The 17,307-nt window shown below is 34.1% G+C and overlaps 1 protein-coding gene across 5 annotated transcripts in view; it reads left to right on the plus strand.

The window, feature by feature from the left end:
- Nucleotides 1–17,307, plus strand: part of LOC145279884 (neurofascin-like) — an 825,765-nt gene that overhangs the window by 481,032 nt on the left and 327,426 nt on the right. For all 5 annotated transcript variants that reach the window (XM_080131346.1, XM_080131349.1, XM_080131345.1 and 2 more), the window contains one exon: nt 4,588–4,779. In XM_080131346.1, the coding sequence (XP_079987472.1) occupies nt 4,588–4,779 (192 nt within the window). The remainder of the gene's footprint in view (nt 1–4,587; nt 4,780–17,307) is intronic.

A 17,307-nucleotide genomic window follows, 5' to 3' on the forward strand; every position in this document is an offset into this window, starting at 1 on the left:
TGTAGTTGATTCGATTTCCCCTAGTTCTTTTTGTTGGTGGAGCGTGTGATTCGTCAGATATCTCCATGTCTGTCATCGTTTGTTGGATCATATTTTCATAATGTTCATTGTCACAATTGTTTGATATTGATTGAATGAAATCATGTATTTTATCTTGAGCATATTTCACGTCGAGTTTTTTGCACTGTAAAATGTCAAATAGTTTTTCTGCTTGAGAAAAAATGACATAAAAACAGTTAATAAAAAACATGAAAGTGAAATCATTCAATTTTGACAATAAATTGTCGGTTTCACTTAGTGTTGCTTCATCCCATATTTCGCCATGATCAAGAATATCTTCGAGTGCGTTCATTATTTTTTGACGATCGTCTTTTATAGCGGATACAGTTCTTGATTTATAAAACCATCTGGTAGCACACAAAGATGGGATGCTGATTTTAAATTTTCGGAACACACTCTTCCGTTTCGTACTAGATGATGTGAATTTACTAAAGCTGTGTAAATGTGAAAAAAATATTTTAACGCCATCAACATTTTCCGTACTTTTACTCAAAACTAAATTAAGTTTATGGGCATAACAATGGATGAAATCGGCGTATTTAAATCCCCTCTCTCTCAATTTAATTTGCACTCCGTTCCGTTCACCTGCCATCACGGCTGCTCCATCATAAGTTTGGCAAACCAATTTTGATTTTGCATCATCGAAGGCATTTAAAGACTTCTCGATTACATCAGCTAATCTTGTGGCACTTTTGTCATCGCTCACGTCATGAAATCCAAGGAATCATTCAATAATTTTGCATCCATTCACATACCTAACAATGATCGAAAGCTGTGCATGCATTGCACAGTCAGTTGTTTCATCAGCCTGCACTGAAATAAATGGGACACTTTGAATTTCAGCGTAAATAACATCAGCAATCACGTTATCAATTGCAGATATAATTTCATTCTGTATTGTTCTGGAAACACCTGAAAATTGCCTAGAGCCTTCTTTTGCAGAAAGTTTTGATGCAAACACACTGTCAATTTTAGAGAAACACTGCAATAATTCTCGATAATTACCTTTGTTAAGACTATCTTCCCCTTCATCGTGTCCACGCAATGGTAGTTCTTGTTTGCAAAGATATAATATTGCGTTTATCAGGTGTTTCAGATATTGTCTATTTTCTTCGACCAATTTATTGTGCCTTTCTCTTTCAAGTTTGGCCGATTCACTAATAGCAGTAACTAGGTCATACATGCCAAATGTTTTTAAACGCTAATAATTGTTCAAATGAGTCATTGATTTCGAATGAATTTTGCAGTCAGCCAAAATATGCCTATAATCAGTATAGCCAGTATCAGTCCATGATTGTCCTAATTTAGGCGTGAAAAGCAAGCAAGGCCAACAATAGAGTTTTTCCTCAGATTTACTCGCACATAACCAGTCAATGTCATTAAACCATTTGGATTGGAAGGAACGAGTTCTAACCTTATTCACCAATAAAGGAGTTGGGCGCCAAACTTTGATAATTTCTCGCTTCTCAGCTACATTTCTCTAGCCAAACGATCTATTTTTCAGGTCTAACACAATATCCATTTCCATTATATCTAATTTTAAATTCAGATCATTAACAGTAAATGCAGTAAAACTTTTTTTTTTTTTTAATGTTTTAGAGAATAATCTGCTTACCCGTGAAACACAGGAAAATTAGCCCAAGTGACATTATACGCAAAATACAGGGAACTTCCAAAAAGTAAATTCCATCTGATGAATCTTGAAACATATGATATCTTGACCAGTTGAAGTTATCCGATTAAATTTTCCCATAGAATAAAAGGTAATATTGATGAATAAAGTTGGGTTTAAATAGCTGTGAAATGATGGATGCAGCAAGAAAAGTTACATACAGGGTTTTTATGAAAAAAAATTACAAAGTATTTACGTATCACTACGGAATTCTACGAAGGTTTATTGGATTGACGGGTTTCTTAGTATTAATATAAAATGACTTAAAACCCGCATTTTTCGTAGATTTCTATGATTCAAAATTCACGAAAAAAAAAATTCCTCAAAAAAACAAATTCGCTCTTATTCAAAACCTGTTCTTTATTAATCACTGATATTTATTTACAATCTGATATACACGCGTGGTTATAAATGACTTAAAACCCGTATAAATGACTTAAAACCCGTATTTTTCGTGGTTATAAATGACTTCAAACCCGTATAAATGACTTAAAACCCGTATTTTTCGTAGATTTCTATGATTCAAAATTCACGAAAAAAAAATTCCTCAAAAAAACAAATTCACTCTTATTCAAAACCTGTTCTTTATTAATCACTGATATTTATTTACAATCTGATATACACGCGTGGTTGTGTTTACACAGAACTATTCGTGCTACTACATATTGCAACAGTAGTAGTAATCGTTCTTCATGTGTTTATGCGTATGTGTGTAGAGATCTCTCTCTCCCCCCTCTCTCTCTCGGTCCCTCATCCTCTTCCTAAAACAGACATCAGCAGGCTCGATCGTGCTAAATATTTTAGGCACTAGAAGTGGGCTTCACTTTGCGGGTGATTACAGAAAAATCTGGATTTCTCTAACATTATGATTATTACGAGTAAAGGTTTGGCTTAGCACGAATTACGGACGTTCAACATCATAGCCACTGTTATGGAGTTTTCAATGAATCTGGCGGTGGCCGGACAAAGACAACCCGTTCAAAACAGCATCCTTGTATTATTCCCAGATATATTTATGAATTTTTTGCTACTTAGTTATCGAAACTTGAATAGATATGTAATTTAATTGAGATCAGACTAAGTATGTTTGCTTGAAATTAATGGATGATTTTTTAATCCATTTTGAATAACATTAACCGAATTATTGGTCGTGCCGGGCACGAGTGGCACTAGTCCCATCTCCGCCCCTGATATATATATATATATATATATATATATATATATGAAATATCCACATTTTAAAACTGTTAAACTTTTTTATTGTTAATTAGATTTTATGTTTACTTGCAACATCCTTATAATAAAAAATTATAAAAATATATAACCTTTTCCATCCATTGATTTTTTTGTTTGTTTTGTTTTTTATCGCATATTTTTGCAGATAATTTATTTAAGTAATTATCTACTTTTTTGCACCACCCTTTCAATACAAAGATTTAAAAATACATAATTTTTTTGCATCCATTGCTTTTTTTTTTTTTTATATAATTTTTTTTATCGCATTTCTTTGCAAAAGTTTAAATATTTTCCACTTTGTGCTTACGTACCTTAATTGACAGACCTACCGATGTGTTTGAAAGTTAGGGTCTTACCAATTTTCTTGGCCAATTACCTACCCTACAGTTCGAGCATAAATTTCACTAATTAGAGAAACGAATTCAGTGGAGTACTTAATTTTCATTTCTTTTATGGACTGATTTTTGAGATTGTGCACACGTTAACTTTTTTTTATATGGTGGGGGGGGTAAATTTGTACATTAGATTAGATTAAGTCCACATGATGTTAGCTGCGGGTTTATATGTAGTCGGATAGTAACACGTGGTCGCAAAATTTGAGTAGTTTATAGAATATAGATTGACAAAGGAGTATATCTCCGAAATATATCTCTCTCTTTAAAAAATAAACACCCGTTTATTTTATAAAAACAAAAATTTGCGTTGCAGTTATTTGGCTTCAAAGTGTTTAATTCAACACGTATCTTATTTAATTTTCAAATTTCACTCAATGCTTCCAATGGATAAACTACCCAGATTTTCAAACCACGCGCGACCACACGTTACTATCCGACTACATATAAACCCGCAGCTAACATCACGTGGATTTAATTCACATTCTTCCACTCGACACCATGGCGAAGAATAAGAGAAAAAAAATATATAGATTGACAAAGGAGTATATCTCCAAAATATATCTCTCTATTTAAAAAATGAACACTCATTTATTTTATTAAAAAAAAGATTTGCGTTGCAGTTATTTGGCTTCAAAGAGTTCAATTCAACACATATCTTATTTAATTTATAAGATTTTACTTTATTACGACAATTGCACAAACCTAGAATTTAATTTACTACTTTTGGTGGAAGAGTTGAAAAGAGGAAGACTTGAACTGCTACCACTGAGTTCGATCACTCTAAACAATCCATATACAGGCTTCTACTGGGCAACGCCTGTTGAAGGGTTTTGCTAGATTTTAATAAATTTGATGTTAAACATTCTCAAGTTTAATAAAACATATAGGAAGAAATCATTAGTTTAAATAATAACATCTAAGATGACAGCAATTGTCAGAATAATGCAAATAGTCCATTTTTATTTGTGTTTTTGCTAAACAAGACAAATAGTGATGATGGAGGAATTAATGTCAGACAAGAAAAAATGAAGATGAATGCAGTTTTGACACATAATGAAACTAGGTTACAATGCATTAGAATTTTGTGATCAAAATTCTAAGGATAGGTACCAAAAGCAGAAAATTAAGTATAATTTGGAATCTAAAAGTCTTTTTCTTTATGGATTCTATGAATGTATTCCCTAACATGTTAATGTAATTTTATTTTACGTTCTCTATTTTCAGATGCAGCTAACTTTGATAGAGACGTAAAAGATAAGCCATATGAATATACTCAACAAGTAGGAAATCCATTATTAATTCCATGTAAATATGATAAACTTGGAGTTCCGAATAATTTATACCAGTGGAAATATCAAAGTGGTCAAATTGACATAGTTGTCAAACCTGGAAAGAGAATATATGTTTCTGAAAACGGTAAGTTTGTATCATATTTATACAAGTTTTAAATTGATGATCTGAAAAATATGGAGGCTGGGGTATAATTTCACAGACGTAATATTTACATTTTAAAAAAAATATTTGTCATTTATCAAAAACCACTTGAGAATAAAGATTATTAAAATTTGTAGATTGTTGAATGATTATTAATATTATGAAAGGATTTAAAATTAATGAAATGGACAAAATTTGAACTCTTATGAGGATAGTTTATGACAAGTATTTGTTGATAATGGATTTGAAATTGATGATTTTGTAGTCTACATGGAAGTAGTCCCATAGTAATGGGTTCCACCGATAGGAAGTTCTTGGAAATAAACTTTTAAGCAGAAGTGTAACTACACTATCACAAAGAAATGGCAAATTGCATTGTTTTTTCTAAACACAGGTAAAACATTCTCCTAAACCAAAGCATAACCTGTATAAATCAGTAAAGCCTCAACTAGACAAGGTGAAAGTAATCTTGAAGTTAAATCTTCCTACCAAGATAAAGCATGACTTATATACAAGAATGTTAAGAATGTTCTCACCATCTGAAGGCAGGTCCTTATAAAGAAGCAACTTTATCAATACCTTCTTCAGATTTCAGTTTTGATTGGAGAGAAAAGATCCATATTTGCTGGTCACTGTAATCATCAGTAATGTTTGCGTAACAAAAAAATCCGTGTTTATGTACAAAATATACATATCTCCAAATATGAATACCGTTGACAGTCAAGAAAGATTGTTTTCTCAGACCAATAGCAGAACTAATATGACATTTTAATCACAGCTCGATTAAAAGTCTTTAATAGCTCGCATTCATACGAGGTTCACTTATACGCAATATCTGTTTTCATATGTTCAGTATCTCCAGCTCCATTAAAATGAAATAAGTTAAAGTAATAAAGATATCTTAGCAATATTCTTAATCAAATATGTTTATAATTAATATTAGTTAGCAATATTCTTAATCAAATGTTTATAATTAATACTAGTTCGTAAAGGTTCCTGAATGTCTGAATTGTTATCTTTACTTTCCATCTATAGATTTATAACTATTTAATAAATGTAGAAAACGTTATATGAAATTTCAAAGAAAAAATGTGCTACATTATATACAAATCAAAAAGTAAAAATACGATAAATTCATTTATCTATAGTTTTTTTTTTTGTTTTTGTTTTTTTTTGTGGCATACAAAACATAAAAATATTTTTAACCTGTATCTGCTTTGAAGTAAAGCTAAATAACATGTGTACTTCTTAAAGTTTATCAAAAATAATCAGCTAAAATAGGTATGCAATACTTTCTGTTATTACTTCATGCTAATTTATTTTTATTTATACTATCATTCCGTTTACTATACTTGATAAATGCTTTTTGTGTTAATTTCATTATATTTTCTTGTTAAATAATTTGTACCAGCTGTAAATAGGTAAAACTTTAAAAAAAAAAACAAAAAAAAAAAACATTTTCATTGACTGTTTTAGTAAAAAAAAAAAAAAAAAAAAAATCTACAAACTTGGGCCATGTGCGCGAGAAAAAGTTTTAAGCAGTTACGATTTAAAAACAAATATTTGTGATTCGCGTCAGTAATGTTCTATTTATTTTATTAGAAGTCCGACCCTGAGCTAAATAACAGCCGATAAAAAGTCAAAATTTTGAAAAATGGCATGTGAATTTAATAGTAATCGGATATTTAAATCAGCCCTCAGCTAATTAAACCGCCGACATAAATCGCACTAATTATTTTCTGAGCCAGGTAAATAATATAATGTACGAAAAAAAAAAAATGTTAACCCTGTTTAACTGCAAAGACTTATCGAAAATATACGTTTTCAAAAATATGTTCAAAATGAATAACAGCCGAAATGTCTGCATTATTTTGGGCGCGAAGGTGGAAACAAATATTTCATGCTAACCCATAGGACCACGCTGACAGAAATGGCATAACGTTGCACAATTATGTATTTAATCTTAGCGAGAGATAGCATTTCAAGCATATGCAGATTGTGAAATCGTTTACAATAGAGGATTTTATGCAATGCCCGATCAGATTCGTTTAAGAGAAAATTAATATATAGATGTTTTTATTTTCGACATTACACGTCTGAATGCTCCACAGTTCTGATAATTTTGTATTAATGATGGCTAGTTTTGTAGGGTTTTTTAACGAGACACACAAAGCATGCAAGATGACAGTACACACTGTATGGACCCGATAGAAGAAAGCCCCCAGAGTATAGTTCCTGATGAAATTAGTGATCTGCGTCGGTCTTCATGAATCCGAAGGCGTCCAAGATTTTTAGAAGAGAACTATGTGACGTATAGTAAGTCTGATTAAGTTCTATTCAGAAATCGTGCCCACACAACTTGGGGGGAAAGAAAATGGAGAAAAAAGGACTCCGTTACTGCTTAGTTACAATTCGGCGTAGTCTGTATGTATCCTGTTGAGATGTTCTCCGGTTACATACAGACTACATACTTATATAAGGCCACCAACACTACCTACGAAAAGTGTTTTATTCAAGTCTGCTAACTATTCTATGCTTTGTTTCTGACAGGATCGTTTTCTCACGTGGATTATTGTTGTCATCTGCCTTTCCCAGAAAAGGCACCTTAAAGCCACACACGGTGGATGTCAAACAATTTAGTAGGGAGACTACACAGCATACTTTTTCTTCATAGCATCTTTTCTTTTTTTAAGGTGGCAACTGCAAACTAGGGAGAATTCCGGATGTAATTTTTGAATATGTGTTTATATGAGATCTCATTTTGTTATCAACGTCATTTCAGCAAGGGGCCTGGTGCTACCAGATCAGGCTGTCTATTGGCTTCCTGAGACGAAATGCACCTACATCGATTTTTCTGTTTTTGTTTTCTATTCTCTTTTGTAAAATTTAATTATGTTCTACAAAAACAAAAACAACCCCCTTCCCCTCTCCTTTCCTTTTCCTTCCCTACTTACCAACCTTGTCGCCCCCCCCTTTTTTTTCTCCCCCTGTTGGTAGGGCACTAGAATAAGCCGACTGCCCCCCTGCAGAGGATAAAAATCCCTCAATGGGGCAACCAGTTAGCTGTGAGTTGCTACCCGTAATGCCTTAGGACGTGATCCTGGTGATTGAGCTAATCTAGACCTGGGTGCATAAGTCTAGGCACTGCAAACACATTAATTTGGCCCTTACTTCGGCTAGACGGGCGGTCGGAGAGGTCCGATCCGACCAATCGGCCAGTCACGCCAAGCCCTAGCAGTTACACCCAAAGTACCAACTACCATAACAAAGAATGAAACTTGAAGGTACTCCCATCTTTTTTTTAAATTTTTTATTTATTTTTTTTTTTTTTCTTCTCGCACTACAAAAAATAGGCAAACCAAGTAAGTGCTAGAAGGCGGTGGAAAAGGTCAATCAATTGGAAAGACCAGAATTCAACACTCCATCTGAGCAAATGTATTTTTGAGGACATATTGAACAGAAAATATAGTGCTTGAGAACTCCTTACCGAAAGAGTATATCCTCCACGTAGCCCCAACATGGTCAAGACGAATGGGTTTGCCCTTTACTATGCCCCAATTTTGGACTCCGAGGTGGGTAGGGAGCGTGGTTGATGAAAAATAAATCCCCAAAATCCATGGCTGGTAAAAATACATGCATCCCCCTCAAAACCCTTAAAAGAAATCATTCCTCTGACTCTGACCTCTCAAGATCAGATGAAGAACAAAAATTAAAAACTAGAAAAACCGTTCCAACTATAGACGAAGGAAACTTCCCATGATTCTTGGTCATTGAATTAATTGAAAATAAAAAATTGGAAATTTATCACCTTTCCTAATAGAAAAGACATTATTCACAAAAAGTAAACCAAAAATGATAAAAAAAAACAAAAGATCTACTAGTTGAGATAACCAATCTTAGAGATGCTCAATCTTTACTCAAAATGAAGAACTTCCATGAGTACACGGCCCTGTCGGTGGGGCATTAGAATACACCGACTGCCCCCCTGCAGAGGGTAAAAGTCCCTCAATGGGGGTCCTGGATATGACCTTAAACTATATCCAGTGGTGAGGCCCCAGCTTGTGGGCTTTGGGGAGTGTGGAGCCACCCTTTAATTACCATTGCTCCCAGGTCCACTCTGACCCGGAGTGGTAGTACCTGTTAGGGTCCCAACTATGGGTTAAATAGAAACCAACGTGAAAACAACAAATATATTCTATTAAAAAAATTTTTTCTCCAAAATCTTTGGATTCGGCATTAAATAACCTGAAAAGGGTTGATATGCCGTAAAACAAAAACAACCAACCAATCCATGAGTACAAGTGCAAAGTCTTTCCCCATAAAACACTAAACACTTCGAAAGGAGTAATTCGAAGTTATGAACTATCGCTAGCAACTGAAGAAGAAATAAAAACCGAATTAGAAAACAAGGAAAACAACCACATCCGCATAAACATAAAAAGAAACAATAAAATAATAACCACCAACACATGCATATTAACGTTTAACAAACCAATAATACCTAAGGAAATAAAAATTGGCTACTTAAATGTAAAAGTAGACCAATATATCCCAGCCCCATTAAGATGTTTCCATTGCTAAAAATATGGACATCATAAAGAAGCCTGTAAACGAATAAAAATATGTGGAAAATGCGGCAACAAAGAGTCTGACCACACCGAAGAAAAATGCATAAATGAAGTGAAATGCGCTAACTGCAAAGAAGATCACTCGGTCTTCTCTAAAATATGCAAAACATATAAAAAAGAAAGATTATAGAAGTAAAGTACAAAAAAAAAACAACCTTTCCAGAAGCCAGAAAAATAGTTGAGACGTACATGAAAGACAACACATATGCTAAGACAACAAAAAAGACAACTAAACCATACCAACTCTAGAAGTGTAAGCCATGTTTAATTTCATAAGTTTCAGATGGTCCGTTGTTTTAAACAAGTCTTGAGAGGTGACTGGTTTGCAGTAGACAAAACAGTTTCCGATGGTTCGTTGTTCTAAACAAGTTTTGAGAGGTGACTTGTTTGCAGTAGACAGTTCCACAGAGCAAAATATTCTTAGTGTCGAGACGGAAAAAAAAACGTGAAATTGCTCCAGAAAAGGTTTAACATTTATGAAGCAATTCTGGTTTCTGATTGGTTGGTAGCAGAACGTGAATTAATTTGATTTGTCAGTTCCAAGCAGCATCGTTTATAAATAGAATCGTCCGACTGTGTGGGATCATACCCCATTACAAGTCCAAAATATTGCAACATCTTCCCTATTTTTTATAATGGGGAAGTCCCTTGTGTTCGTTCTGCTCAAAAATAAATATATATTTTTATATTCAATTATACATAACAAAAATTAGAAATCATTTGGATCTTAGAATATTAGCATGTAAAAAAGACGCCATTTTTAATTTTGTTCAAATGTCAAAACAGATATATATGTACAGAGAAGAGAAATAAAAGAAATGGAAAGTATTTTAACCTTAAAAAGGGGTGGGTATGTGAAAAAAGAAGCCATTTCTTAAATTTGATTATGCAGTTTTGTAAAAGAAAAAAACGCATACATATAAATAAATATACATGAAATATGTACCCGTTTAAAGAGTTTTGTTTTTTTTGTTAGTGAAAACAATGCAAAAAAAGATAGGACATTTTTGAAAAATAAGAAAGAAAACTAATGTGCACAAAAAAAAATAAAAGTCAATTGTAATTTCTGCGCGCCTTAAAATAAGCATGCAAAAAGTATTTTGTCAAAGGAAAATTACAAAGAGTTTTTTTTTTTTCTAGTTTTTTTCAGCAAAAGTATTAGTTACGCATTAGTAGGTTAAAGTGTTAATACAAATAAAATGGATACAGTTTAACGTCTTGTCAAGGACTATTTTCTTTTTTTTTTTTTTTTTTTTTTTTTTTATATATATAAATCTATATACATACAGGGCCGTGAAAAACAAAAATTATTCAGTCAAATCCCCCAACAAGTTTTGAGAAAAAAAAAAAACGCTGTAACTTTATTCTTGTTGCGGGTTTCGTGAATACATCAGCGATATTTTGTTCTGATGATATGTAATTCAAAATAATGGATTCCTTTTTCACCTCGTTTTTTTATGAAATGGTATTTTATATCTATATGCTTAGATCTTTGGCTGGTGCTACCAGATCAGGCTGTCTATTGGCTTCCTGAGACGAAATGCACCTACATCGATTTTCCGTTTTTGTTTCCTATTCTCTTTTGTAAAACTTAATTATGTTCTGCAAAAACAAAAGCAAAAACAACAGCCCCCTTCCCTTTTTTTTTCCTACTTCCCAACCCCGTCAGTGGGGCATTAGAATACACTGACTGCCCCCTTGCAGAGAGTAAAAGTCCCTCAATGGGGCCACCTGTTGGCCGTAGGTGGCATCCCGTAATGTCTACAAAAAGGATCCTGGTGGCTGAGCAACTGATACCTAGGGAAATAAAGGTATCAGTTGCAACACTCCACTTTGGCCTCGTACTGGGCCAGACGGGCGATCGGAGAGGCCCGATCCGATCAATCGGCTGGTCACGTCTAGCTCACCACTTATACGCATACAATCTACACCAAATCTAAATAATACACAACACTTCCCCATCAATACTGATCCCCAAACAAGTGGTGAAAGCGGTGGCTGAGGGTCAATTGTATATAGTGAACAAGGACTAGACATGGATGTTTTTCTCTGATCTTTCCCATATTTTACTTGGATGGGATAAATTAAGATACACGAGTGCTCGAAGCCTACATTATGTACAAGTATATCATACCTGTAACCCTGTTGTAGCCAGGGCGAATGGGCTTCCCCCCTGTGCGCATCCCAAGTAGGGCTCCAAGGTGGGTGGGGAGCAGGGATGATGAATTAAAAAAAAACGAACCCAATATGAGTTATAAAAATCCAAGTAAAAAAAGATTTTTAGACAGTTCGGACAGTGACACGAATGAGGAATCGGATAACTGTCCAAACTTCATAGTAATGGAGTCAATTGGAGAAGTGCCTTTAACCAAACTCTCCCCCTTCAAGATAGAAAAAATACTATCAGAAAGGGTCAAACCTAAACTAGTGAAAAAATTAAGAAATGGTAATCTTTTGATAGAAATTCTTACCAAAACACAGGCAGATGAACTTTTAAAATGGAAACATTTTGACAATATAAAAATAAAAACGTACCCTCACAAAACACTAAACATATGCAAAGGAGTTGTGAAAAGCCCTGAACTTTCACTTTGCTCCATCGACGAAATCCGTTCAAATCTAAAAGAACAAAATGTAACGGATGTCAGAAGAATTCAAATTTTAAAAAATGGAGAAATGATAAACACACACTCATATATATTAACCTTTTACCAACAAAAAATTCCACAAGAAATAAAAAAAGCCTATGAGAAACTAAGAGTCGAACCATACATCCCCAACACACTGCGTTGCTTTAAATGTCAAAAGTTTGGTCATCATCAGGACCGATGTACACGCCAGCCAGTTTGTGGAAGGTGTGGAGAAAACGACAATCATATCAACTGTCAAAAAACTTATAAATGTGCCAATTGTACAGAAAATCACAGTGCCTACTCCAAAGACTGTGAAATCTGGAAAAAAGAAAAAGAAATTGTTAAAATTAAACACTCATTAAACATCACCTACCCAGAAGCAAGGAAAAAGGCAGTAACAGCTAAATATTCCGAAATAACCAAAAAGAATATTCCCAACACAAATAAACACAATGACAATTATTGCACAACAAACCTCGATATTAAAATCCAAGACCTCACCAACCAAATCAAAATATTGATAAATACAATTGAAGAAATGAAAAAAAACTCACTGGAACCAAAAATCCAAACGCCACACCCAGTTGACCAGAAACAAATCCAAAAAAACAAACCAGAACCAAACTTAACTAAACAAAAACTACAAATAAACCCACAAATTCCCCTCTCCAATAGCTTTAAGATATTGGAGATCGAGAACTCTGAAGAGCAGAATACCAACAGTCATTCCTATACCAAAACCAGGAAAGGATGCATCTGACCCCTCCAATTATCGCCCCATAGCTCTAACAAGCTGTGTGTGTAAGATCATGGAGAGAATGGTCAACACCAGGTTAATTTGGTTTCTGGAAACAAATAAAATAATAACTAATTTTCAGTGTGGCTTCCGAAAACATCGTAGCACAACAGACCATTTAATTCGTTTAGAAACTTTCATCAGAAATTCATTTATACAAAAAAAGCATATGACTGCTATTTTCTTTGATCTTGAAAAGGCGTACAATACCACATGGAGGTATGGCATCATGAAAGATCTCAAAGAAGCTGGAGTGAAAGGAAGACTACCCATCTTCATCAACAACTTCATAAATAATAGACTATTCAATGTCCGTGTAGGAACATGCCTATCGGACATCAAAGAACAGGAAACGGGAGTTCCACAGGGAAGTATTTTGTCGGTAACATTATTCAGCCTAAAAATTAACAGTATTGTTGGATGCATAAACCAAGGCGTGGATTGCTCTCTATATGTTGATGATTTTTTAATTGCATATAGCTCAAGTCATATCCATAAGAATGGCTTCAAATTTTCCATTAACAAAACAAAATGTATGCACTTTTGTCAACTAAGAAAATTGCACCCAGATCCTCTTTTAAAACTAAATGATATTCCGATTCCTGTTGTAAATGAACATAAATTCTTAGGGTTAATACTAGACAAAAAACTTACATTCATCCCTCATATAAAACATCTTAAAAATAAATGTAATAAAACCCTACAGCTAATGCGGGTCATTGCCCACACAGATTGGGGAGCGGACAGACAAACCCTATTAAAGTTATATAGGTCACTAGTTCGATCGAAACTAGACTATGGTAGCTTCATTTACGGTGCCACCAGAAAGTCGTATATAAAGATATTGGACACCGTTCAACATCAGGGCCTCAGACTTGCGCTGGGAGCCTTCCGAACTTCCCCCATCGATAGTCTCTATGCAGAAGCCAATGAACGCCCATTATCAATTCGACGCGACAAACTAGCCTTGCAATACCTGACCAAAATTCTCTCTTGCCCAGAAAATCCTGCTTACAACTGCATTGCAAACTCACTAGATTACTCGCTCTATGATAGAGAAAAATCACAGCCAACAAATCCAACCTCTAACTGTACCTTCAATTCAAATTACCAAAATCTATATTAGCAAAAAGTAAAAGCTATAAAACCTTTTGGGCTCCGTACAAAACCATTAGTAGAAGATGCAGGTATCACAATCACCAATATCCATAATGTCAACCAACTAAGCCTTCCACCCTGGCTACTAAAATACCCTGAAATCATCCTTGAATTAAATAACCTCCCAAAAAATCAAACCCATCCACTAACCTATCAAGAAAAACTCCTTATCATTCAGGAAAAATACCCAAACCATCAGCACATATACACAGATGGGTCCAAAGACAGCAACAAAACCGGATGCGGAGTCGTATCCACTAACATTACCTTACAGAAGCGACTACCAGACCATGCCTCAATTTTTAGTGCCGAAGCCACAGCCTTAGATATGGCACTAGATCTCATCACTGACCTTACCCACAACAAATTTATAATTTTTTCAGACTCCCTATCGGTACTCGAATCCTTAAAGAATAAAACTTTAAATAACCCACTACTCATCAAACTGCTACAAAAAATACACACTCTCTCACAAAACAAAAGTATCAAATTCTGCTGGATCCCCAGTCATTCTGGAATTCAGGGCAATGAAAAAGCTGACATAGCTGCCAAAAATGCTTTAAAACTCCTTAAAAGCAATATAAAAATTCCACATTCTGACTACAAACAACAAATAAATCTGATTATGAAGAAATGGCAAGAAAGATGGAATAACTGTCCAAATAATAAACTTTTCAAGATCAAGCCCACAATAGAAGAACGATTACCAGATGCCAGAAGATCACGTAGAGAGGAAGTGATTTTGTCCCGTATTCGCATAGGACATACGCACATAACCCACTCCTTCCTGCTAAAAAAAGAAGACCCTCCAGAATGTTTTGCATGCCAAGAACCTTTAACAGTAAAACACTTTCTTTTGGATTGTGGCGATCTCGCGCATATCCGGCAAAATTATTACCATGTCAACAATATGAAAGAACTATTTAAAAAAATAAACTCCAACAAAATACTAACATTTCTGAAAAAAGTAAATCTATATAAAAGAATATAACTTTAATTCAATCCAACTTTACACCCCACCCCCAAAAAAGGAAGGAAGCACATCACCTAATGATACAAAAAGTCTGATTTGACTCGCTGATTAAATTAAAATATCTATTCCAAAAAAAAAAAAAAAAACTGAATTCGGCATTAAATAACCAAAAAAAAAAAAGAAGGTTGATATGCCGTAAAACCAAACCAAACCAAACCAATTAGATCTTTGGTTGATTATCTTGTTCTGTGCTAAGACTATACTGGCTTGATTATCACAATTAATTATTACGGGGCTTTTAGTTAATTCTGGCTCTAAAATAGTCTTTAGGATATTTTTAAGGTAGGTGGGTCGTGTGTGTGATAGCGATAAATTCTGCTTCACATGTAGAGAGAGATACAATCTGTTGCTTTTTAGATTTCCATGAAATAATAGGTCCATTTTCTGAGAGTCTGAAACAATATCCAGATATACTTTTGCCATCTTCGTCGTTTTCCCAGTCTGAATCCGAAAAACCTAATTTTAGAGGATTTCTTGATTTTCTAAATACTAACCTCTGTTCTTTAGTTCCTTTTAAATAACGCAGAACTTGTTTAGCTCTGTTTAAATCCTTCATTGTCAGTCATGTTAATTTTTGTGACAGTTTTGTTACTGTATAGCATATGTCTGGCCTGGTTGCAGTCATTAAATATATAAGACTACCTATAATTTGGCGATATTGTGTGTCATTTATTATTTCAGATTCTGTGTGTATATTTTTATTAATATCATTTTCGACCGGTGTAGAGCGTTTCTTGCACTCTCCCATTCCAAATTTTAATAGTATTTTGTCGATGTACCTCGATTGATTCATCGTAATAAGTACTTTGCTTTGAGTAAATTCTATCCCCAAAAACCAGGATATTTTGCCAAGATCGGTCATTTTGAATCTTTTACTTAATTTGTTAACATCGGTTAACATTATGTGACAATTTGATGCGATTAAAATATCATCGACACACAAAACCAAAATCAGTAGTTTATCGTCTTTGTGTTGGGTATATAAACAGGGGTCTACAGCGCATTGTCTGAATTGTTGTTTAATAATATAATCATGAAATACTGTATTCTAACACTGAGCACTCTGCTTTAGACCATATAATGACTTGTTAAGTCGCCACACGCTATTTTTATTTTTCATTATAAATCCCTCTGGAAGGGTAATATAAATTTCAGTCTATTGGGGCATTCAAATAAGCATTTTTTACGTCCATTTGATGGATGTTTAGGTCATATTGTGATGCGATTTGCAGTAAAATTCTGATTGTCGTTAGGTTTGTTGTTGGTGAAAACGTAGAAAAATATTCTATACTGTAAATCTCAGAGTACCCTTTAGCAACAAATCTAGCTTTGTACTGTTCTACACCTGATGCTGTAGTCTTTTTTGTAAAGACCCATCTTGTAGAAATAACATGTTTATCTTTTGGGAGAGGCTCTATCATATAGGTATCATTTTCAATTAAGGCATCTATTTCTTTTTTCATGGCAATTTTCCATTCATCACAATGTTCTGAATTAATTGCTTCATTAAAGCTTTTTGGCGCATTTTCCATTGAATAGCAATAGTCGATTTGATAATCTTTTAAATTGTCGACCACAAAAAAATCGGGTCACCTTCTATTTCTTTTGGGATATCTTTCAACTCTATCATCATCATGGACACTCTTGTCTCCGTCATTTTTATTGTCTTCGTTTGTTTTAATTATTTGAGGCAATATAATTTCGTCTTCTTCATATGACAGGTTTTCGTCTGTAAAATTAAACATGTCTGTGAATTTTACACATCGGATTCTTTTTATTTTATTTTTTCTGGAAAAAATACTAAATTGGCTGGACTGTTTTTATCGTATTCAAGAAATATACCTCTGTCGGCTTTAATATTCAATTTACTCTTTTTATCTATATATGCGAGCAAGTTGAACCAAATATATGCATTCTGCTTAAATTTGTTTTTTTACCACAGAAAGATTCATATGGAGTTTTGTTAAAAAAAACCTGTTGCGTATATAGGCTGCTGCCATAAATGTGTACGTCCGGAGGTTTTTAGGGAGTTTTGATTCAATGAGTAGGCATTTTGCCATTTCAAAAAGTGTCCGCCATGCACATTCAGCAGTCCCGTTTTGGTGTGGCGATCTAGGAGCTGATGTTTCATGCCTGATATGATGGTTAATTAGTAAAAGTTCAAAGTCTTTATTGGTGAATTCCGTACCGTTGTCAGAGCGAATACACTTGACTTCACCGTAAGGAGCCATGTCGGCTAGATATTTTTTAGTTGCTAGCAGA

The sequence above is a fragment of the Euprymna scolopes genome, chromosome 7, assembly GCF_053919585.1.
Source record: "Euprymna scolopes isolate OS-2025 chromosome 7, ASM5391958v1, whole genome shotgun sequence".
Lineage (NCBI taxonomy): Eukaryota > Metazoa > Mollusca > Cephalopoda > Sepiida > Sepiolidae > Euprymna > Euprymna scolopes.